Source organism: Aquarana catesbeiana, linkage group LG06 (assembly GCF_042186555.1).
Source record: "Aquarana catesbeiana isolate 2022-GZ linkage group LG06, ASM4218655v1, whole genome shotgun sequence".
In the NCBI taxonomy this organism is placed as follows: domain Eukaryota; kingdom Metazoa; phylum Chordata; class Amphibia; order Anura; family Ranidae; genus Aquarana; species Aquarana catesbeiana.
The window spans coordinates 74,700,177-74,723,643 of record NC_133329.1 but is presented as its reverse complement, the minus strand read 5'-3'; the positions used below and the strand labels follow the sequence as shown (position 1 = coordinate 74,723,643).

General features: G+C 42.1%; 1 protein-coding gene across 2 annotated transcripts in view; it reads left to right on the top strand.

Annotated features, from left to right (window-relative positions):
- Positions 1-23,467, top strand: part of LOC141148608 (uncharacterized) — a 104,998-nt gene that overhangs the window by 12,553 nt on the left and 68,978 nt on the right. For both annotated transcript variants that reach the window (XM_073636210.1, XM_073636212.1), the window contains exon 3: positions 17,687-17,760. In XM_073636210.1, the coding sequence (XP_073492311.1) occupies positions 17,687-17,760 (74 nt within the window). The remainder of the gene's footprint in view (positions 1-17,686; positions 17,761-23,467) is intronic.

The following is a 23,467-nucleotide window of genomic DNA, read 5'->3' as shown; positions in this document are numbered from 1 at the left end:
GTGAACCAGGACAACTTTAGAGAGCAACGGGTGTCGCACCCATAGGAATGTAGGTGCATGGACAGACCCCCTAAGGGGTTATTGGCCAAACAGGAACATCAGGAGGCCAAACAGAAGAAAAGACAATCAAAGCCGCAGCCAGGCTGAGAGGTCATCAGGTTGGAAATCTGGATGGTGGGCGTCTCTGAGGAGTGAAGTTGGACTTGAACGGCATCTGCCTCACTGGGGTCCAGATGCGGCCCGGAGCTGTTGGTGGCTTGGGAGTGGCAGGAAGCGGTACAGGATCCTCATCCGGTAGAGGTGGTAGGCCCAAGTTATGTAGAAAAGTGTCACTTTCTTAGAGGTCACGGAGGGAGTATTGTAAGCCCTCTCGGGAAGCAGAGAGGCGGAAAGGAAACCCCCATCGGTATATAACTTTGTGGGTTTGGAGGTGCAGTGTTAGCGGGTGGAGGTTTCTACGTCTTGCCAGGGTGATAGGCGAGAGATCGTTGAAAATCTGAATCCTGGCCCCTTTGAAGTCAAGCCTAGATTGATTGCGGGTGGCGATAGTTAAAGCCTCTTTGCTGTCGTAGTAATGGAATCTGACAATCGCGTCTCTCGGGTTGGCTCCAGCTGGGGGTTTGGGGGCCAAGGATCTGTGAGCCCTGTCTAAGCGCCAGTCAATATCAGGGATTTTAGGGGCAACCACATTAAACAGGCTCAGAAGATGTCTTCTACTGCTTCAGGGGACTGCTCTGATCCGCAGGTTTTGCCTGCATTCTCTGTTTTCAAGGTCTTCTTGTTGTGCCTGAAGCTGAGTGACGGAGTGTTTAATGGCGACATTGTCATCCTCTAAGACTTGGACATATTGCACCAGCTCGTCAAACTTAGATTCCAAGGTGTCAGGTGTCTCCTAATTGGCCTATCTCCACTCTCAACTCCTTAGCAAGTTTACCCACTTCCAGAACAATGTTATGTGTAATGGCCTGAAGCAGGAATTGTAGTTTAGTGTCCAAATTGTCTGGTGTTAAAGGGGGGAAGGCCCCTGTATTGGAGTGTGGGTGAGATCAGTGAGCATACCGGTCTTATGTTCAGAACGCTCTGGAGGGTCCTGCGCATTGTCCCTGTCACTCGAGACTGTGGATGAGGGCCTATGCAGGAAGCGTTCCATGGCGGAGGAGGCCCGAGGGTTAAAGACTGGTGTAATTCTTCCTCTGGTCTCCAATCTTTCCCATGGGGTGCGGGTTCACCGCAGGAGATCGTGGAGGTGACTCCCGTGGCTGGCAAAGCTGCAGAATGAACAGCGGGATTCCCGGAGAGGCGGTGGGGGACCGAGCTCCAAGCCTACCCGTCCACCATGATCAGAAGCCACGCATGCGCCTCTATGCAGCCATCTTAGGAGCCGCCGTACATGCACCTCGGGCCATCTTTATTTCTAGGCCAAACTCCCAGACAAACCTCCCATATGATGTGGATGAGGGCAGGGGATGGTGTGGTATTGTCTGGAAGAAGGATGTAGAGGTTATACCTGTCAGTGCCCGAGGATGGAGCTGGATGGAGTTAAAATGGCTGAGGGGAGAGCTGTCTGCTGCTTTAGGGCTCTTACTTAAGGAGTCCTTTGGAATGGTGGGGAGGTAGGCTGGAGTGGTGCTGCCAGGATGGAGGATGGCAGGTATGTGTCCCTCTGAGCCCGAGGATGGCACCGGGATCGGCCATAATGGTGGCAGGACACGGACTAGGCCGGAGGCCGCGATGTGTACCGAATCGGCACAATAGTGGTATGGGCAGGGGGTGAAGCCCAACAGATCTATGGGGTCCAAACCTGTTCTAAGCTTTTTAAGGCTCGGATGGATGTGGATTCGGAATCCCTGGAGCTCCTTTCTGAGGCGTCCTGCGCGGCTCATTTCCGGTCACGCCCCCCCCCCCCCCCCCCCCCCCGAAGATGTGTGTTTAAGAGCATTTTGGACAGTATTTTTGAGCTGTAGGTAGAGAAAGAATTCTGAAGGGGGGACTTTGAGGGGACTTGGAGGAAAGGGAAGAACCTAAACCAGGTCTGATTCAGCCTAAACAACTAGAACATCTAATGTTAAAGTGAACAAAAAGCCAACTTTGGTAATTGCAAAATATTGGCCGATTGTCAGTCCATTCATTCCGGCTCCAATAAACACTCTAATGGTTGTCTTTTAGTGATTAATTGCTGGTAAAACTTGTGACAGGAGAGGGGTTAGTACTTAGCAATTAGAGGACAGCCTTCTTCTTGAGCAACTGTGAATATTGGACAGTCTAAGGCCTCACAGCTGGGGACCATGAGGTAAGTCTCTTTGGCATCTGGTTACCCTGCACCACTGCACAGCTATTGGTAACCAGTGCCATATCAGGAACACTGCACAGGAAGGGAATTTTTCTCTAGGTTTACAGTCCAGGACACTGCTGAGGATGGGGAATGGCCAGTATCTCAGACCCTATGAGAACAGCCTCAGTCAGAACAACGTCTGATACTCACATAGTTACATAGTTGGTAAGGATGAATAAAGACACCAGTCCATCCAGTTCAACCTGTGGTGTGTGTGGGTTTATGTCAATATTAAATCTCATATCCCTGTATGTTGCGATCGTTAAGATGCCCATTTAAAAGTCTTTTGAAACTAGCGACACTCCTTGCTGATACCATTACTTGTGGAAGGGAGTACCAAATCCTACCGTTCTGACAGTAAAGAATCCTCTACGCAGCTTAACCACTTAAGGACCGAGCCACTTTTTGAGATTTGGTGTTTACAAGTTAAAGTCATTTTTTTTTGCTATAAAATTACTTAGAACCCCCAAACAATATATATTGTTTTTTTTTCTAACACCCTAGAAAATAAAATGGCGGTCGTTGCAATACTTTGTCACTCCGTATTTGCGCAGCTGTCTTACAAGTGCACTTTTTTTGGAAAAAATACATTTTTGAATAAAAAAATAAGACAACAATAAAGTTAGCCCAATTATTTTTTTATATTGTGAAAGATGATGTTGAGCCGAGTAAATTGATACCCATCAATACTGTCACCCTTCAAAATTGCGCCTGCTCTTGGAATGGCGACAAACTTTTACCCTTAAAAATTTCCATAGGCGACGTTTATAAAATTCTACAGGTTGCATGTTTTGAGTTACAGAGGAGGTCTAGGGCTAGAATTATTGCTCTTGCTCTAATGATCGTGGCAATACCTCATAAGTGTGGTTTGAACACCGTTTTCATATGCGGATGCTGCTCATGTATGCTTTCGCTTCTGCACGCGAGCTCGGCGGGACGGGGCATGTTAAAAAAATATATTTTAATTATTATTTTATTTAAATTTTTTATTTTTACACTGTTCTTTTAAAAAAAATGTGTCACTTGTATTCCCATTTCAAGGAATGTAAACATCCCTTGTAATAGAAAAAAGCATGACAGGACTTCCTAAATATTAGATCTGGGGTCAAAAAGACCTCAGATCTCATATTTACACAAAAATGCAACAATAAAAAAAAATGTTGTTTGAAAAAAAAAAAAAATGTCCCTTTAAGAGCTATGAGTGGAAGTGAAGTTTTGACGTCGCTTCCGCCCTGCAATGGTATGGAGCTGGGTGGGGGCCATCTTCCCCTCACTCAGCTCCATAGCACACACGGAGAAGAATCCGGTCACCTCTGCCGCTCCCAGGAAGCGGCGGAGGGCACTGGAGCGCAGCGGGAGGGGGGCCTCTCCCGCCACTGATAAAAGTGATATTGCAGAGAATCCATCACAGAGACCACTTTAATCTGAAACCGGACCGCTCACTGAAGAAGAGGATACCGGGGTTATGGCAGCTAGCTGCTGGCATAACAACGATATGCCTCTTCAAAGTACCGACGTATATCGTCGTGAGCCGGTCCGGAAGTGGTTAAGGTTAAACAGCTTCTCTTCCAGTTTCAATGAATGGCCCTCTGTTTTTTTAAACTCCCTCCCACTGAAAAGTTTTTTCCCTATGCTAGGGTCACCAGTAAGATATTCGTATTACGCTATCATATCCCCTCTGGTACGTCTCTTCTCCAGAGAGAATAAGATTAATGCATGTAGTCTTTCCCTATAACTGAGGTCTTCCAGTCCCTTTATAAGCTTTGTTGCCCTTCTCTGGACTTTCTCCAGTTCCAGCACTTCCTCCTGAGGACTGGTAACCAGAGCTAGATACTCAAGATGTGGCTGGACCAGAGTCTTGTAGAGTAGCAGAATTATTGTTTTATGTCTTGAATAGTAAATAAATAAATGTAGCGCTATGTGTAAAATTATAAATATAAAGTGCAAATCTCTAAAATAAATAAATCCTACATATAAATGAATAGTCCATAAAATGAAAAAATGAAGTAATAAAACATGAAAAACTCTTCTTGTGATCAGTGTATCCACACAATTCCACCACAGTGATTGTTCGTCCTCAAAAGGAGTGCACACCACCACCAGTAATAATGCGCGCTTACCTCCCAGATGAGTCAAAACTCATATACGCAGTTCTACTGAGGAAGGCCTGTGATTGGCCGATATGTGTCTAGAAGCGAGGAGCTGATAGCCACGTTCAGCCAGGCACTGTGTATGTGGACACGGCGGTGCTACTCTGGAGGTTTTTATGTGATTTTAAAAGTTTTTATCTTGTAAGTGCAACTTGTCTGTTTGGGGGCTTTGAATAAATTTGTATACGGAGAACACTATGGTCTCTATACTTATTATAGTTACCATTAAGAAAAGAGCCATCTGGATTACTCACCATTGATTGGGAAGAGGAAGTGAGAGCAAAGAGTTTGTGTGGAGATCCGCATATGAGTTTTGATTAATCTGGGAGGTGAGCGCGCATTTTTACTGGTGGTGGTGTGCACTCCTTTTGAGGACAAACAATCACTGTGGTGGAATTGTGTGGATACACTGATCACAAAAAGAGTTTTTCATGTTTTATTTCTTCATTTTTTCATTTTATGGACTATTCATTTATACGTAGGATTTATTTATTTTAGAGATTTGCACTTTATATTTATAATTTTACACATAGCGCTACATTTATTTATTTACTATCCATTTTTAAATAAGTGTGGTCTACCACTTGGAATGTTTAGCAGCTGTGCACGTTTATTATTAGGTTATCTTATTTAAACATCACAATATTTTTTACTTGTGGCGCTGATTGTTTCATCTTATAATTATGTCTTGAATACATCCCATTTTTAAAAGGGAAGTATTGGAATTTATTTTATTTTTTTTAGAATCATACTTACCTAGGTGGATGCCACATCGGTCATCTGTCCCCTGCCAGCTCTAAAACTGAGAATCAAGTGATCAAACACTGCTCAGTTCTTAGTGCTCCATGAGCAAAGAGAGGGTGACTCTCAGTCACCGCCTCTCTGCTTTGCCTTCCCCCACCACACCCTGCGCTCACTGGAGTGCTGGGCTGCGGAGGAGGCGGGAGCTTCCGGCTCAGGGTTTCAGTGGCTCGCTGAGAGACTGAGCCAGGTGACTGATCCAGGCATGTGGATGGATCACGATCATATGGTCAAGAGCTTTCCTGAACCTGGATTGGCTCTGTGATGTCAGCTGACAGTGGGCGTCAGCTTACTGTCAGCTGAAAACGGGTTACAGGAGTGCAAAACAAACTGCACTCCTGTGATCCACAGGGGAAGTAACGAAACAAGCTTTGGCTGTACTTCTCCTTTAATGCATGCTAATATTCTGTTGGCTTTGCTTGCAACAGCTTGGCATTGCATACCATTGCTGAGTCTGTCATTTACTATGACCCCTAGATCTTTTTCCATCCTGAATTTCCCCAGAGGTTCTCCTCCTAGGGACTAACTTGCATTCCTATTTTTATCACCCAAATACATGACTTTACATTTTTCAACATTAAACCTCATTTGCCATGTAATTGCCCAACCCATTAATTTGTTGAGGTCTTCCTGCTGTGAAGTTATTTCCCTACTTATTTTTGTGTCATCAGCAAACACTGAGATTGAGCTATTTATACCAACCTCTATATAATTTATAAATAAATTAAACAGAATTGGTCCCAGGACAGAGCCTTGGGGTACCGCACTTACCACTCTAGCCCATTCTGAGTGCTCAATATTTATCACCACCCTTTGGACTTGCGCCTGTAACCAGTTTTCTATCCAGGTACATAACCTATGGTTCATACCGACAGACCTCAGTTTACAAAGTAAAAGTTTATGGGGAAATGTCTTTGCAAAATCCAGATATACCACGTCCACAGACCTACCTTGATGGCAGGTCACTTCCTCATAGAATGTTAATAGATTGGTCTGGCAAGAACGATCCTTCATGAATATATGCTGATTACTACTAATGATACTATTTTCATCAGCAAATTCTTGGATAGATAGTTCCTTATCATCCCCTCCAATAATTTACAAACTATTGATGTTAGACTGACTGGCCTGTATGTCTCTGCCCTTTTTCCATTATTGGTACCACGTTGGCTTTTTTTCCAATCATCTGGTACAATTCCAGGCAGTAAACTGTCCATAAAAATTAGGAACAAAAGTCTAGCTATCACCTGACTCAGTTCCTTAAGGACTCTCGGGTGTAAGCCATCTCGTCCTGGTGATTTGTTTATGTTAAGTTTTTCAAGTCTATTTCTGACACTTTCTTCTATTAGCCACAAGGGTACATTCTGTGATGTTGTTAAAAAGAAAACTGCGCTATTATCTAAAAGGACCAAGCTGCAATTCAAGGTGTTATACGACGCCAAAACAGGCAATATGAACAAGATGAAGCTGCGCTAAGGATTTGTGATATAGGCAAGCCAATGGAATTGGGCCAATGCGTTTACCAATAGCAAACGCTAAAAGCAACTCTGTAATAAGGAGGCAAGTGAAACCCAATGCTAATACCATGTGAATGTGAACACAAAGGTAGAAATTCAAAATAAAAAATGTATATAGGAAACAATGTGTATATATGGATGGGTTAGTGGAACCCAATCTCAAAAAAGAAGTGATAGCAACAAATGAGTGACAAAATATGATATACAGTGAAGCGTAATGGGCAGGAATGCAAGTGGCTAATAACCCAGCCTGGGGTCTCAATGGTAGGCACAAAACTCCTCACTTCCAGCAGCGGTACTCAACATCTCAATGCAGCCAGATGGTAAATCCCCATAGAAACAAAAGAAGGCTTGCATAGTGTAAAACCTTAGAAGATTTAATGATATAAAAGACGAATGGGCACTTACAAGATTGTAGATTAAAAACAGCAAACAAAAACGATCGAGTCAGCTGGCTCTGGACAACAGCCCGTTACTTCCGGGACTAGCGCAGCACGCAGGTGGCGTCAGCACGCCGCTCCTTCCTACGCGTTTTGTTACTACAAAGGACGTCGTCACAGGGTACGGGCGGCGGCGTCCTGACGCACCGCTTATATAACAAGACAAACTTAGCCAAGCCTCGGTCTGAGTCGTCAGAGAGCGCCATCTTGGCGGCTGGTATTTGATCGGGCCTATACTCTGATTTCTCAAGCCCCAGTAAACTGTGGTATACAACTACGTGTGTAAAAAGTGCATCAAGAATTATGGGCGGCAGCCCTATTACCAAACTAGGCCTGTAAGAATGGGAACCCTCCACTCCGGTTGCCTCAATCCTGCTTTAAGCCAGCTCCGTCATGCTGCTCCTCTCTTGCAAGATGACAATCTTTAAACTCCTCCCCAACCTATCCGCATACCCTCGGTGAGAGGTCACTGAGGTATGGTCCAGAGAAGTTCCAAAAGCTAGGTCCACCGGTAGTCTGGCTTCTCTCCCAAACATCAATTGGTAGGGTGAATACCCGGTAGCATCACTCCTAATGCTATTGTAAGCATGTACTAAGGCAGTGCTGTGCTTGCTCCAATGTGGTTTTTGTTCAGCAGTCAAAGTCCCTAACATATTGAGAAGAGTCCTGCTAAACCTCTCTGGTTGGTGGGTGGTAGGGGGTAGTTCTAGACTTCTGAATCCCTAATAGATCCAATAGTCCAATAGTTTCCTGATCAGAGTACTTTCAAAGTCTCTCCCTTAGTCTGAATGGATCCGTGTAGGTAAACCATAGTGAATAAAGTATATAAGAGAGCTCAAGCGCTGACGTGGTTGCAATTTTTATACTATGAGAGCCAAATGGTTAATATGAGATGACCAAATAATATAGCTGCAACTTGGTGTGTATTAAAATCAATAAATAGTAAAAATGGTCAGTTGCGCTTATATTATCCTCATATTCCCATAAAAAATAAAGAGTAAAAATATGCTTCTAATAGTAACATTAAATTCCAATAAGGGTGGTAAAAATAAGGGTGGTAAAATAAGAGGTACAATTCCACTTATAATAATAACAGTAAATATTCACTAATAAATTAAATTCAACTCAAACTAATCCCACATAAATGTGCTAAAAACGAACGCAAAGTGGTAAAATAAGAGGTAAAATTCCACTTCTAGTGATAACAGTGAATTTTCATTAATAAATTAAATTCAACTCAACTGATCCCACATAAGTGTGCTACTGAAAAACGCACAGTAATAAACCTTGCTGTGTATGTGCTATGACACAGCTATAAACTCCTTATAATAAATATGTTGGGTGAAATCTATTTAAGTAAAATAAATGAAATCAAATTATATATGTTGTACTTCCATGAGATTACTCTAAAATTATAAATACAAATGTGCAAAGATTGTATATACAAAAAATCCTCCTTTGCCTACAAATCCTTCATGTAAAGTATGGATAATCATCAAGTGTTATATCATTAAACCAAAACAGTGTCAATTAACTTGTGACAATGTTGAAACAAAAATACAAAGTGATGGTGAAAAAAGAATAAAATGTTACCTTTAACTCCTTACGCTTTTTCTTCAATATTAATCACTGCTTCTCTCAGATTCCGGACATATGGGGAGAAAAATTAACAATCCATTGCGCAGAGATTAATGATTCATTGGATACTATACTTAAGATAGGGTTTTCTCACTCACAGACTCATTCTGGATGGGATTGCTTTTGTATTGATCAGGCTGCAAACAAGAGCTCAGCGGCACAGCTCTACCTTAACTCACACACTGCAGTTGCTGGACGTCACAGGCTCCTCCTACATGTTACGTCACTGCCACGTGACTTTTTACTACATAGTGAACAAAGAACTTCTCCACTAGGGTCTTTGCCACTGTGGCTGCTTGCTGATCTTTAGTAGAGAATGCTTGGGCATACCTAAGTGATCAGTGACTACCAGAACGTTTCCTTGTCCACTCAAGTCAGATTCCAGACATAAGAAGTCTATACAGACCAGACCCATCGGTCCTTGGCTCTCTAAGTGGACTCCGGGACTCTCTGATAATCCCTATTCTCTTCAGTTCAGCCAGCTGCTTTTGGAGGTCCTCAAGGTCTCCCAGTGGAATCCGTCTGACCTTCTCACGAAAGGGCTTATCTTCTTCCAGTCGGATCTTGTGTTCAGCACTCCTTGCAAGCCCCACGTCAAACTCCCCTTCTGAGAAGGCTGTCCTCCATCTCATGAGTTGGGTTTTGTTCCTCTTCATCTAATCTGGTGTGAGGGGTGTGTTCTTAGAACTCCTCCTGAGGGATCGCTCCTTTTTTTCCTCCCATGATACCGCACGGTGAGACTGGGGTTGCTTGGTTTACTTGTCCGAGCAGCACCCTGGCTGGTATCTTCACGGGTGAGGCTGTGGTATTTCGCACACTGACTGAGACTTTCCCTTTTCTTCTCTTCAGTACATTGGTTGACAACACTTCTGGGATTATTTCCAGGCCCCCTTCTTTCTTCTGCTTGTTCGTCTCAAGAACAATGAAAGGGCCAGGTCGTCTCTAACTCAGCTTGATAGAGGCCTTTAGGCAGACTACCTCACCCGGCTGCACCAGTTTTTCACTCCTATCCAGGCGCCAGACCTTTCCCACACCTTCTGCAGGGGCCTCCTGTTCGTGCACTAGATCCTTGTACACTTGACTTAACATGGGGTGTACCCTCGTGCCTGATGCACCTTTCTCCTGCACAAGCAGTGTCAGGAGTCTTCGAACCAGGTTGGTATTGGTCCCAATGATAAGGGAGCTCTTATCAGCCCCTGGGGGGCGAGGGCACACCACTGCTATGGTGTCAAAGATTTCGGCCTCCCCGCCACACTCGGATCGAAGGTGAGTTTGATGGGTAGGTAGCCGTCGTAAGGGAAATTCTTTGTGCCTATGCCTCATATCTCCAATTCCTCCGGCCCTTGCAGTGGAAGGTGTTTGAGATGTTTCTCATAGAAGTCTCTGTATAATAAAGTCACTTGGGCTCTGGTATCCAGCAGGGTTTTAGTGTAGATCCCCTCTACTTGGATGGGGATGATTGGAGAGGGCCCCACTAGTTTGGGAGGGAGTCCACTATGAGTCACAGGTTTAACCTGTCTAGTAGCTTGTACCTTTTTTCCTTGTTTCTTTGGCTCCTTACCCGGCTCCAGCCTCCCTGTGGCCCTAGGAGCCTGGTACATCTGGGGTTGGTTGGAGTTGGCAACTGTAACAGGGCACCTAGTTGACTCCTTCACTGGGGCCCTTTGAAGTTTTCCGCCGGCTTTTGGCGTCTTGTCACTGCCCTTGGGCTTGGGCATATTCGCCTATGGTGCCCAACCCCTCCACAATTGAAACAGGACCCTGGCTTGGTTTCTAATGTGGGACTTAACAGTTTTTTTGGCAGTCGAACTCCTTTGTCTTCTGGTAGGATAGCGGGCCTTACAGTCAACAGAGCCATCATCTCCATTAGTTGTGACACCTGGGTCCTGAGAAGCTCTATCTGAGAATCATCAGTGATTGCACTAGCTGCCCTGACTCCAACAACCGATTTTGGCCCTTGAACCTTCTCTTTTTTCCTCTCGAGAATGGCTTCCTCTTCTCGTACAATTCAGATCATATCCTGATACTTCAGGATGCCCCCGTCTTTCTTGGTTCTTAACTGGAGTGTGATGGGGTACAAAGGCTGGGCGCCACTCAAGACTCGGATCTCATCTACCTTGCAGGGGTCTAAACCCTTCTTCAGCAAGATCTGGTGTATGATTTTGTCCAGGCGCCTCATGTACTCTGACAGCTTCTCCCCTACATTCTGATAAGTGTGCTCCAATTGATAAATCAGGTCTGAAACCTTCTTGGTTCGCCCAAACACATCCTGCAGAATGTTTAGGTAATCTTGAGCCACACAGTTCCGCTTGCTGAGCTTCAAATTTCGGATAGCTTCTGAGTCAGGGCCCTTTGAACTCTCTGTGATTCTCTGCTTTTTGTGAGCCTCAGGAATGTCCCATTCATCCAGGGCTTGTGTGGTCTGCTCCACCCACTCTTCAAAGGTGTTTTCCTCTGGAGGTATGGGCTGTCTCCCGGAGAAAGTGCTGAGTTTTTGATACCCAGTTCCTGGGTATGTTGGGATACCAGATTCCCTAGGGCTGTAAAGAGCTCTGGTTCAAGTGCAGTTGAACATGCCCGGGGGGGGCTTTTGCTTTGGCTGATCTCATCTGTGAGAAGCTGGTAGGACCTCTCCCTGGTTTCCCTGGGTCTGTCAGGTAAAACTTAGTCTTATCAGCCAACTTAACACTGTTTCCCTTGAAGTTTTCAGGGACTCCCTTTCTCCACTCAAACAGCGCATAAGTGCGGGAGGTCCCATGATCTGGTCTAACAGCAACCACTTCTGCTTTTCGGTCTGGGGACAGTGTCTTCATCACTCGGCTAATTTGTTCTTCCTCCCAGACATCACCCCAGAGTTCAAGTGCCACACTCGCTTCTGAGCAAGTGCCTTCTGCTTCGCACCACTGCACCACAGTGAGGGAGTCCATTCTTGAGTTCATTAGGGTGGGCTTGATTTCAGAGTAACAGCATTTCCGGACGAGCCCCCACATGTAGCGCTTACCCCCCGAAGGAGCGGCTGGTATTTGATCGGGCCTGTACTCTGATGTCTCATGCTCCAGCAAACTGTGGTATACAACTACGTGTGTAAAAAGTGCGTCAAGAATTATGGGCGGCAGCCCTCTCACCAAACTAGGCCTGGAAGAATGGGAACCCTCCGCTCCGGTTGCCTCAATCCTGCTTTAAGCCAGCTCCGTCACGCTGCTTCTCTCTCGCAAGATGACCCGGACTATCTGTAGGCTCCGTCAGACGTCTCTGGATTCTTCCCGATTCAGTGACACAACTTACTCGGCACACAGATACCAAACAGAGACGTTGATTGTTCTGCTCCACAGAATTTAAAGGCCATGCTCTCCGGAAGGCCTCCGCACAGACCCTTGCAGGCAGGCAATGCGTCCTGAAGAGACCAAAGCATGGCCGCCGGTGTCCTTTTATATCCTACCCAGCATGCAGTTCCGCACTAAGTGTTCATGGGTAGGCTATCTAACCTTGTGGGTAGACGAGTCCCTTAGAATGTAAACAAACAAATCACTTCCTGTGACATCTTACTTAAGTTCCTCAGCAAGAATAAAAGAAAAAACACAAAGTCCCAATATACATTTAGGCCACTAGATGGTGCTAAGTGCCAGTTTGTAACATTGTCCATAGCTTATCATTAAGTAGTACTAACAGGCAAAAATTCCAATGCTACACATGTAAAAATGCCATTAAAGTAAGGGCAAAAACTAGGCATCCTCTTGCGGGGATATAGAGGCTCAAATAAAAGAGGCAGATACAGACGTACATTCCGAAAACAGAAATAATAAAAATTGAATGTACTGGGCCAGTAATCAAAGGCAAAAAAACATGCAAACCAAACGGTAATGCACATCTCCAAGCCAAAGCATAACGGCCCAATGAAAATAAATTAATGGTAATAAGTTACAGGATGAATTGCAGTAGTAATAAAAAAGGGTTTCATAAATCAGTACCTAGGAAGGCAACATAAATAAATAACATGAATAGACAACTAACACTTCCTAGAAGTAAATATATATATGTAAAATAAAATAAACAAAAATATGAAACCTTAAGAATGATTCATCTGCCAGGGAGGTAACACTCAGCTATCCGAGACTCAGATTGAATTCACATATTGGTGTCAAGGAGAAAAATAATAATATAGAAATTTATAAACACAATTGCAGTATTAACCAAACAATACACTTGCTAATGGAAATAAAAAGAAAGATGACATTGATAAAAAATGTTGATGAAAAATAAAATATAAAGAAAATTAGAACTAAAATAAAATGAAAATGAAAATAAGTCACTAGGAATTATCAATAAAGTAGAGCTGCACGATTCTGGCCAAAATGAGAATCACAATTTTTTTGCTTACAATAAAAAGATCACAATTCTTAAACGATTCTCGCGACTCTTTCACACTATGCAAAAAAATGGGCTAACTTTACTGGTTATTTTTTTTTTTTTTAATTCATTAAAGTAATTTTCAAAAAAAATTGCATTTGAAAGGCCACTGCGCAAATACAGTGTGACATAAAATATTGCAACAACCACCATTTTATTCTCTAGGGTGTCTACTAAAAAATCTAAATAATGTGTGGGGGTTCTAAGTAATTTTCTAGCAAAAAAAAAGATTTTAACTTGAAACCAACAAATGTCAGAAAAAGGTTTAGTGTTTAAGTGATTAAACTTTTTTCACTTACACACAAAGTCTAGTCCATTGTACAAATTGTTACAATGTTTATACTTAAGTTCAACTGATAAAGAATGTTTTGATTCTTGGCAGACTGCCCAGTTTTCCTCCTCCTTTCTTTTGACTGCTGTGGCTTCAGAAGAGCAGAGAGAATTATTTGCATAGAAAGAATTGTGAAACACTTTAGTCAAGATCATGATAACGATTCTTGATGATTAATTGTGCAGCTCTACAATAAAGGAATTAACATCCACATCAATGTTTAAACCAAAAGGGGTATAACTTTTCAGCTTATGTACCCATGTCATCTCTAACCTGGAGATACTCCTAACTAAACAGCTATGCCTCCAATGGGGCCTATATTTGTCTATACCCAAAAATATAGTCTTACATGGATCCCTATTGTGCGCTGTGAGGTAATGCTTCGATACCAAATGTTTAGTGAAACCTTTTCGTTTGTTATTAATATGTTCATTCAGACGTACCTGCAATGGTCGCTTAGTCTGGCCTACATACTGCAGGCCGCATGGACATTGAAGCATATACACAACTCCCACAGTGGAACAAGTGATAAAGAGCTCGAAGGTATAGCTCTTGGAAGTGCAACTGGAACTGAACCTGGTGGTCCTTCTAGTCCTGCATCCATTGATAGAGCAGACCTGACACTTTTTACATTGGTAATAACCAGTGAGTTCTGCAAAAAAGGTGGGTCTTATACTGGGAGGGTTCAAAATGTTAGGAGCTAACTTGTCCTTCAAAGAGGGTGCGCCCCTAAAAACCACCTGAGGTCTGTCAGGTAAAATTGACTTGAGAACTGAGTCATTCTTAAGAATGTGCCAATGTTTATTCACTATATGTTTGATGTTAGAGTGTTGGCAAGAATAATTAGTAATGAATGGATTATGGAATGATTCATTCATATGACCTCCCATGTTCTCTTTCAACAAATCTGCTCTGTCGACAGGGTCAGGACCTGAGCTTGTGCCAAGAACACACTGTGTTCAGTGCAATTGCGCCTAAGTCTTTGACTTTTTGGCACTGACTTGAGCCAGGAGGCATGATGACAACTATTAGGAATAAACTAATTTCTGTCAGTGGGTTTGAAATAATTGAGCGATAGTGATTCGTGGGGAAATTCGTCATCAGACACTGAAAGTGACGACAGCGATGGTTCTGCGACTGAGCTCAGTGATCTGCAAACTTGGTGCTCTATTGACTGTGATAGGGATCACGCAGCACTTAGCTCAGTCGCAGGATCGTCGCTGTCGACGAATTTCCCCACAGATTGCTATCGCTCAATTCTGCAAGTAATTTTAATTCACTAGCGCTGTTTTCTAGCTGGTCTAAAACCGCTTTTGACATAGAGGGACACTTTCCATTGTCCTGATTGTGACGTCGGACTTTGTGCAGTCCCATGTTTCAAAATTTTTCATACCCAGGATGTTTACTAAACCAATATGCAGTGTTTATTATTACAGTGACTAATAATATTGCATCCTTGTTTGGACACATTTCAGTGTTTTTGATCTGATTACATTATTGAGTAAAATGTATTATTATTATATTATTATTTTTTATAGTTATTTATAATATTATAATTTATGATTTTGTGTTTCAAACTTTATCATGCCTGGGATGTCTACTAGACTATTGTTTGGACAGATTTAGGTGAATTATTCCAAATTTCCATGCTGCTTTGACATTCAAAAATCAGACATAATCTGACCGCCAGGGAGGTTAAAGTTGAACTCCAGATATTGATTTTATCACATAGTTACATTGGTCCAGATTGGAGCAATGTTAATTTGCATATCTCTTAAAGTGGTTGTAAACCCTTATAGACCACTTTCACCTACAGGTAAGCCTAGATTAAGGCTTACCTGTAGGTGCTTGAAATATCTCCTAAACCAGGGTTTAGGAGATATTTACTATTTCCCCAAACGACACTGTCTTCTGCGCATGCACCGTTGTATTGGGCTCATGCGCAGTCTTGAAAGGGCACGCTATGCTGTTTCAAGCTGGGGTCATGCCGTGACTGGCGGCTCCCGCGCCAAGAGGGGCGAAGAATGGACGCTCGCTGCCAGTGAGGAAATCGGGGACATCGCAGGCTCCTGTGTCAGGTAAGTGACACATAATGGGCTATTATGCATAGTAACCCTTTATGCTTTACCTTTGCAGGGAAACAAAGAGGAAGTAAAACCCATCAGGATTTACTTCCTCTTTAACTGTGGGATCCCTAGAAATCACTGTAGTAGTTGCTTCTACTACAGTGATTGTTGCTGTCTTCCAGGTCCCTTGAAAAGTGGTTGCCCTGCTGCATAGTTCTGTGATTGAGTGAGGTGGAGATCATGACATCATTACTCCATCTTGACCAATCAAAGTATGTCTTACATTCACTGAGACAAATACAATGCATTCTGTGAATGGTGCCTCTGCCGAAAGGACGACCCCGTCTGGTTACTATGCAGCAGGGCAACTGCTTGGTACAGGGCCCGGACAACAGTGGTGATCACTGTAGTAGCAGCAATTACTACAGTAATTTACAGCTTTCCAAGGATCCCACAGATATGGTATATGCATATTTACATTGATACAAGCTGGACCAATGTAACTATGCAGTAAAATCCATACCTGGAATTCAGCTTTAAATCAATTTTATTATTAACCCTTTACCCACCAAACAATAACCATTACATAACCCAATTCATATTAACCCTTTCATTACCCACTCCATAGTCACAGATTTTTTAAAAATATCTTTGTCTAATATATAGATAGCATACCCTAATGAACAACATCAAACTTCATGACATGTAAACAGCAACCTATTCTAATAAACATGATTCAAACATCATTGCAATCTGATCACTGGAGGAGAATAGACTAAGGAAATGCTTCCTCCTGCCTGTAGCAGGCTGATGATATCATCTCATACTAGGCAATGGGCTCCATTCGCAAAAGCAGATTGCGTTCCTGAAAATGTCAATTCACTATTGCTTAATGTGGTACTTACCGCATTCAGCAAAAACGTCTGTTAAATACCACATAAAACAGTACTAAAGTATATTCGCAAAGGGAAATATATAGATAAATGCATGCGGTAATTAAGTAGTGGTCCAGGCATGCGATAGTTAAGGAATGTGTTTGATTTAATTGGTTGGTAAGGAGCCAGCGCCAGATTCCAATAAGTCACCGCCACAACCGCCAGGCCAGGATTGTAGGGAAGAGTGCTTTGTCCTCATCAACATGGGGACAATGTACTTTGTGGAGGGGAAGCCCCCTATGTTGAGGGAATGTGGCATAGTATGGTTTAGGAGGGGGGGCTCGCTCACCCCCCCCCCCTTTCCTAGCCTGTAAGGCTGCATGCTCGGATAAGGGACAGGTATGGATTTTGTGGGGGACCCTACGCCAATTTTTTTTTACTATTTATATGCCAGCAATTCTTTTGTTTACACTCTGCTGTCAACAGGGAAACCCCGCTGACAGCAGAAGAGTCATGGTTGTGAAGGATGCAGCAGCCACCCACTCCTTAACAACCAGCTACTTACTGCTTGTTAACGTACCACAGGCTTTCACTACTAAAATACTGCATCACTTAATACATTAAAACATGCGGTATTTTAGTAGCGTTTCAAAGTGATTGAATTATTTATTTTTTTAAAACGCTAAGTAGTATTTTACAGCATTTCTGAAAGCATTAGATACCGTTTAGTGAATGGAGCCCATTGGCACCTAACTGGAGCTTAGTGACATATTTTTAATGATAAAAGATGGAGCTTCACTGAAAAATGTTACTGTTGTCTTAAATTGTGACATGCCAGGAATCTATTCATGCAGCATAGAGAGGGATTTACTAAAATGGATTCACTCAAAATCTGGTACAGCTGTGCATGGTAGCCAATCATCTTCTAACTACAGCTTGTTCAATTAAACTTTAGCAATAAAACCTGAACGCTGATTGGTTTCTATTCTGAGCTGCATTCAATTTTACATGCTCCAGATTTAGTAAATACACCCCTATGTATTTCAGCTTTGTATTGTTTTCAGTTCTTTGTCTGGTGTGGAGCTATATAATACTTTGTATAATTGATGTTGCTGTTTATTTCTTTTAGCTGTCTATATAACCTCAAAGTTGATGAAGAAAATTCAATGAAAAAGCTAATAAACAAATGCCAAGAAATCACAGGTAGGTCCTGTTTAGGATGATGAGTGATGATCATGAGCACATGCAAAGATTTCCCCTACTCTGTGCAAAATGGAAAAAAAACTTTACTTTAAATCTGAACACCAGCCAAAATGTTTTATTTAGTTTTGAATAGAAAGGTGAGTGGTTAGATCCTCTGTCAGGTTCTCATTTCCGCAAAGATAAGAATCAATGGAAGGGTCTAGAATGTACAAATCACAATAGCAAAGCTAACACGTTTCAGGGGCTGCAAGTCCTCTTCATCAGGGCTGATGGTAGTTCTGCCAGTGTTTCTGCCAGTTTTTATGAGCAATAGAAATTCCCCACAATAATAGCACTCAAAGCAGTCCAGGTGGAGCCACCTTTGTTTGCATGCTCCTGTCGGTCACTATGACTGAGTCTCATGCATCCATAAAAACAACCCTGGTGGCCAGTCCCCCTCCTCTCTGCGCCTGTGCGGTCCCAAGTTCACTGTGTGTGTGAAGCACTTAGAGAGTATGCTCAACCTACCAGAAGTTCAGTGAACTCGAATGTGCAACCTGGAGCCAATGGTGGTGAGAAGACAGTAAAGGAAGTGTTTGTGTCCACATTTTAATAGAACTGAGTAATGGGGAAATTTTAAGAGGTTACTTAGTGTGCATACAAAAAAAAATTTAGCATTTATTGCTTTTTTTTAATCAGAAAAAAGATTTATTTTTGTCAACCACAATACAGAATATATGCCATTCAGTACACAGTAGAGAAAAGGAGCATAGCATTGGTATTAAAAACATAAGAAAGTAAAGTAAAGTTCTCATACAATGATATACTGCCGGTCAATATAGTGCATACAGAACCATGTAAACCAGAATTACAAAGATTAACTTATGTATGAAGAGATAGTGCAACCAAAAAGAAAACTATCAGTTTAACATATCCAGATCCTCAGAGCCCTGAGGGTAAACTAAGAAAAAAAAAAAAAAAACAATCACGACCCACCAAAGTCGCCAGTGCCACAAGGAATCTTGTGTAGCGTATGACCCAGTCAGCCACTATTCTGGACTTTTTACATCCTTTTCCCCCTGTAGGAGCCTGTCCCTAATTAGCTGATGTGGAGCCAAACTCAGGACATTCAACCAGGCCTGCCACATTGAGTAGAATTTACGTGAAACATTTCTATGTTGGTACGTCGACTTTTCCCGTATCAATAGTTTATTGACATCCTCTATCCATTGGCGCCTGGTGGGCACCCTGGGAACAATCCAAAATTGTGCAACCAGTTTACGCACAACATATAGTAGTCGCAAAACAGCAGTTTGAGCTTATGGAGTTAATGACTCATCCAAGGCACCCAACAGGCACACAACCGGGTTTCGTGGGATATTAGCCATGAATACCTGAGAAATCCCGTCAAGGACCTCCTTCCAGTACCGAAAAAGCTTGGGGCACTTTCAAAGCATATAAATGAGGTTGCCATGATCTCTCTCGCATTTCAGGCATAGGGGGGTATTGCGAGTCCCCCCATTTATGAAGTTGTACAGGTGTTCTGTATACCCTGTATAGCAGATATAAATGAGATAATTTTTGAGAGGCAGATACAGATACCAAAGAGGCAGAGGTCAGGCAGAGATCCCATGTCTCTCCATCTATGGCAACTGCATCCCTTTCCCAGCCCCGTCTGCATGGTAGTTTGGAGGAATCCTGTATAGCATTAAGGAGGATATTATAACTTCTAGAACTCATTCCCTTTTTATCTTCTTCCATAAGAATCTCCCGTATTAAGGTATGATCAGTTAACTTAAGTTGAGCACATCTTGATTGCATCTGTAGGGCGTGTCTCAGTTGTAGGTATTTGAAGTAATGGTTACATGGGATGGCAAACTCTGCTTGTACCTCCATAAAGGATATGAGGGTTGGCCCATTATATAGCTTTGAGATAAAGAGTAGTCCTGCCCTTTCCCAATCTCTAAACCCCCTGAGTTTCAATAGCTCTCTATAGTTCAGATTTCGCCATAATGGAGTGTGTGTTAGAAAACCCTGTATTCCTAGCATTCGTTTAACATATGACCATAAAGTCTTTAATATGGTCACTGTGGGGGCCCTAGGATTTAAGTGCATGAGTTCCGCCTCCAAACATGCAAGGGCGGAGACATCATCACCTGGTGGGATTAGAAGTCTACGAATAGCGTCCGTTAAGTCCACCATTCCCCAGCCCCCCAACTGTTGTAGCTGGGAAGCGAGGTAGTAGGCTCTAGAGTGAGGGACTGCCAGTCCCCCCTAATCTTTGCTATATTGTAATGTTGACAGACTAACCCTAGCCATCTTTTTATGCCAAATCGGTTCCCTAAATTGGGAGTCTATCCTGGCAAACCACTGGCGGGGAACCCAGACTGGGGAGTTATTGAATACATATAACAATTGTGGTGCCCAGACCATTTTGATGAGGTTGATCCTCCCCACTACTGAAAATGGCAGTTTACACCAAATAGTACATTTCTCACAGAATTTACGGAGGAGGGGATTTAGATTAAGTTCAATATAGTGAGATGGGTCGAGGGTAACCTGAATGCCCAGATAGCAAAAGGAGGATACCACCTGTACCATTTCCGCAGAGTCAGGGAGGGGGGTGGTTATAGGATCTAAAGGCATCAGTACCGACTTGTCCCAGTTAATGGAAAAGCCTGATGCCTCAATAAGGGTCATGACGGTCCGCAACGTACTCTGGGTATCGAAGAAAGAAGGAAGGTGGGACTTTGTGTGAGGCATGCATCCCTGGAGATAACACGATAGCAATGAATATGGCAGGTACCTAAAATAGTAGAACTAAAAACGTTGCATGAAAGCATTACATAACATCAATTGGCATTCAATGGTTTATTTATTATTATTATTATTATTATACACGATTTATATAGCGCCAACAGTTTACGCAGCGCTTTACAATGTATAGGGGGGACAACACAATTACAGTACAGTTCAATACAAAAGGTGCAGGAGGGCCCTGCTTGTAGAGCTTACATTCTAAATGGAGGGGGTGGTGGTACAAAAGGTAACAGCTGCAGAGAATGCTTTGATGGGTGTGGCTCGTGGACAGTTGTTAGGTGGGTGTGGAATAGGCTTCCCTGAATAAATGAGTTTTCATCGATCTCCTAAAGGTGGACAGGGTAGGGGCTGATCGGACATAATGGGGCAGGGAGTTCCAGAGGATGGGAGAGGCTCTGGAGAAGTCCTGAAGGCGAGCATGGGAGGAGGTAACAAGGGAGCTAGAGAGCAGGAGGTCCTGGGAGGAGCGGAGGGGACGATTTGGGCGGGATCTGCAGATGAGGTTGGTGATGTAGATGGGAGCGATGTTGTGAATGGCCTTGTATGTTATGGTTAGCATTTTGAAATTTACACGGTGGGGTAGGGGAAAGATAGTTACCACCGCTCTAGGCTGTTCAGGTTCAAATCTCCTGTCCTCCACTTGTGAAAGGGTGAGAGCTCCAGGTGCTGGCAATTGCTGGTACAATTGTATACGTGCAGGAAAAAGATCTGGACAGCTGCACTCCGGAATTGACAAATAAAATCTTCTTTATTCAAAACGTGGCATAAAATTAGTACATGACACCGCTGGAGCAATACAGCTAAGCTGCTGACGCGTTTCATGCTCTTGCAGAGCGCTTACTCATAGCTGGCTTACATATAAGTGATTACCATTTTTGTACATAAAACATCCATGTCACGTGATCTAGCGTTAATGAGATAATGCTGGGCAGCTGATGGTTTGGCTGCATGAGATCTCAATGCTCGTTTGACTAGGTTTAATGACATGAAGTGGAATCACATTTAGTACAAATGTAGAGTATGAAAATACAAGCATTAATAAATAAATAAACTGCAGGGTAAGAGAAAAGTTTTAAAAATAGAAAAAATGGAAAAATGAAAAAATGAAAAACAAAGATAGTGAAAATAGATGACCTGTGTGGATTACTTATTATTGAGATGGAATCATAATGTATATTGAGGTGCAATAGTGAAAAAAAAACTGAATAAAAAAGTGTATATATATATATATATATATATATAAATTGTAAGTGACGTGAGACTAAAATATCTAAAGGAATTTTTTAATGTAAACCAAATATAAATACATGTGTTTGAAGTGAAAAGATGAAAGAATGAGTGAATAAATAATTTCACATATATAAATCAGGGGCTTCCATGTCGTTTAATAAGCATGTATGTACATATATGTAAATATTTAATGTACATAAATATGATATAATACACTGGTTTAGCTCCATAGAAATATATGTGTATATAATTATAATACACTATGATGTGAACCTCTTACAAAGAGTGAAATATTGTATATGAAGAGTGAATTGATTGTTATTAGTGAGTATGCATATTGTGAAATAATTAAAAAATATAAGACAAAATCACGATGTAGTGAACTGAATATAAGAAAGGAAAAACGAGTACTGTATAGAGTGCATGTAAAGATTGAACAATGTTCAAAAGACTAATGCGATGGGGAACAGAACCGCGGTTAACATCCGCATTGTCTCTATACAACCCGACCAACTGCACTAAGATCTCAACCAGCAAATACAAAATGTTGTGCAATCGGTCTAGGCGTGTATGGTCTTCAATCACCAATCACAAAGTCTGAAAACAAAAAATATAAACACAGCATATATCAATACTCTCACGGTACTAACTTGTGTATATATACATGTAAGCAATCTCACATAACATCAAATGCGCTCTTCTTTTCTCCTTCTTCCTTAAGCACTAAGCTCAAAGCTATCAGATACTTTATCGCACAATAAGAATTGCTGCATGGTTAAACTATTTTTAAAACATAAGAAATATATAAAGTGAAATAAATAAAACTTAGTTTCCAAGTCTACATTGTTGCTATTTCTGTTATAAAGTGTAGCAATGAGAATGAAATATGAGTGAGTAAGTGAGTATATAAAACAATTCTACACTAAACAAACTAAGACTCTCAGGAATAGTTTTTGATGTAAATTGTAAAAGTGACTGTATGTCAAACTTGTGAAAAGACTATGATATACAACAAAAGTATTCTGATATTTATATGGCTACCGTAAGGACTAATGGCCTGTTGGAATCACTACGAAGAAAAGACTTAAAAGGTGGTGAGAAAAGAAACTGATTTTTCTGGACAAATTTATGAATTATGTCTCCATCCACATATAAATGTGTGTATGGTTGCTAAAAACATCCACATACACAAACCGATAAATAAGTGAATAACTCGGAAAGATATATATTTCTTGGACATGACAAACTATTAGGATTTGCGCTGGATGTTTCTATTCATAAAAATGGGAAACATCCCATTCAAAGTTTAACCCTGACGGGATCCTAGTGTCCAATAAAAAAATCCAGAGGACTTCACGCTTGCATAGTAATCTGTCGCCCCCTCTCACTGGTGTCATGATCCTGTCAATACCTTGGATAACCAAGCTAGAGGTGTCCTTATGATGTGTGAAAATCCAGTGTCTCGCTACATTAGTAAAGTTTTGTCTTTTTCAATGTCGTGCAGGTGATCGTACAACCGGTCCCTGAGACGCCGTGTTGTGCGACCAACATATTGTACCTGACAGATCGTACATGTGATAACATATGTGACAAACTTGGTGTTACAATTTATAAAGGCTGAGATCTGGAACTCTTTCTTATTGCTGCAAGATTTAATATGTTTGCCTGTTTTAATATA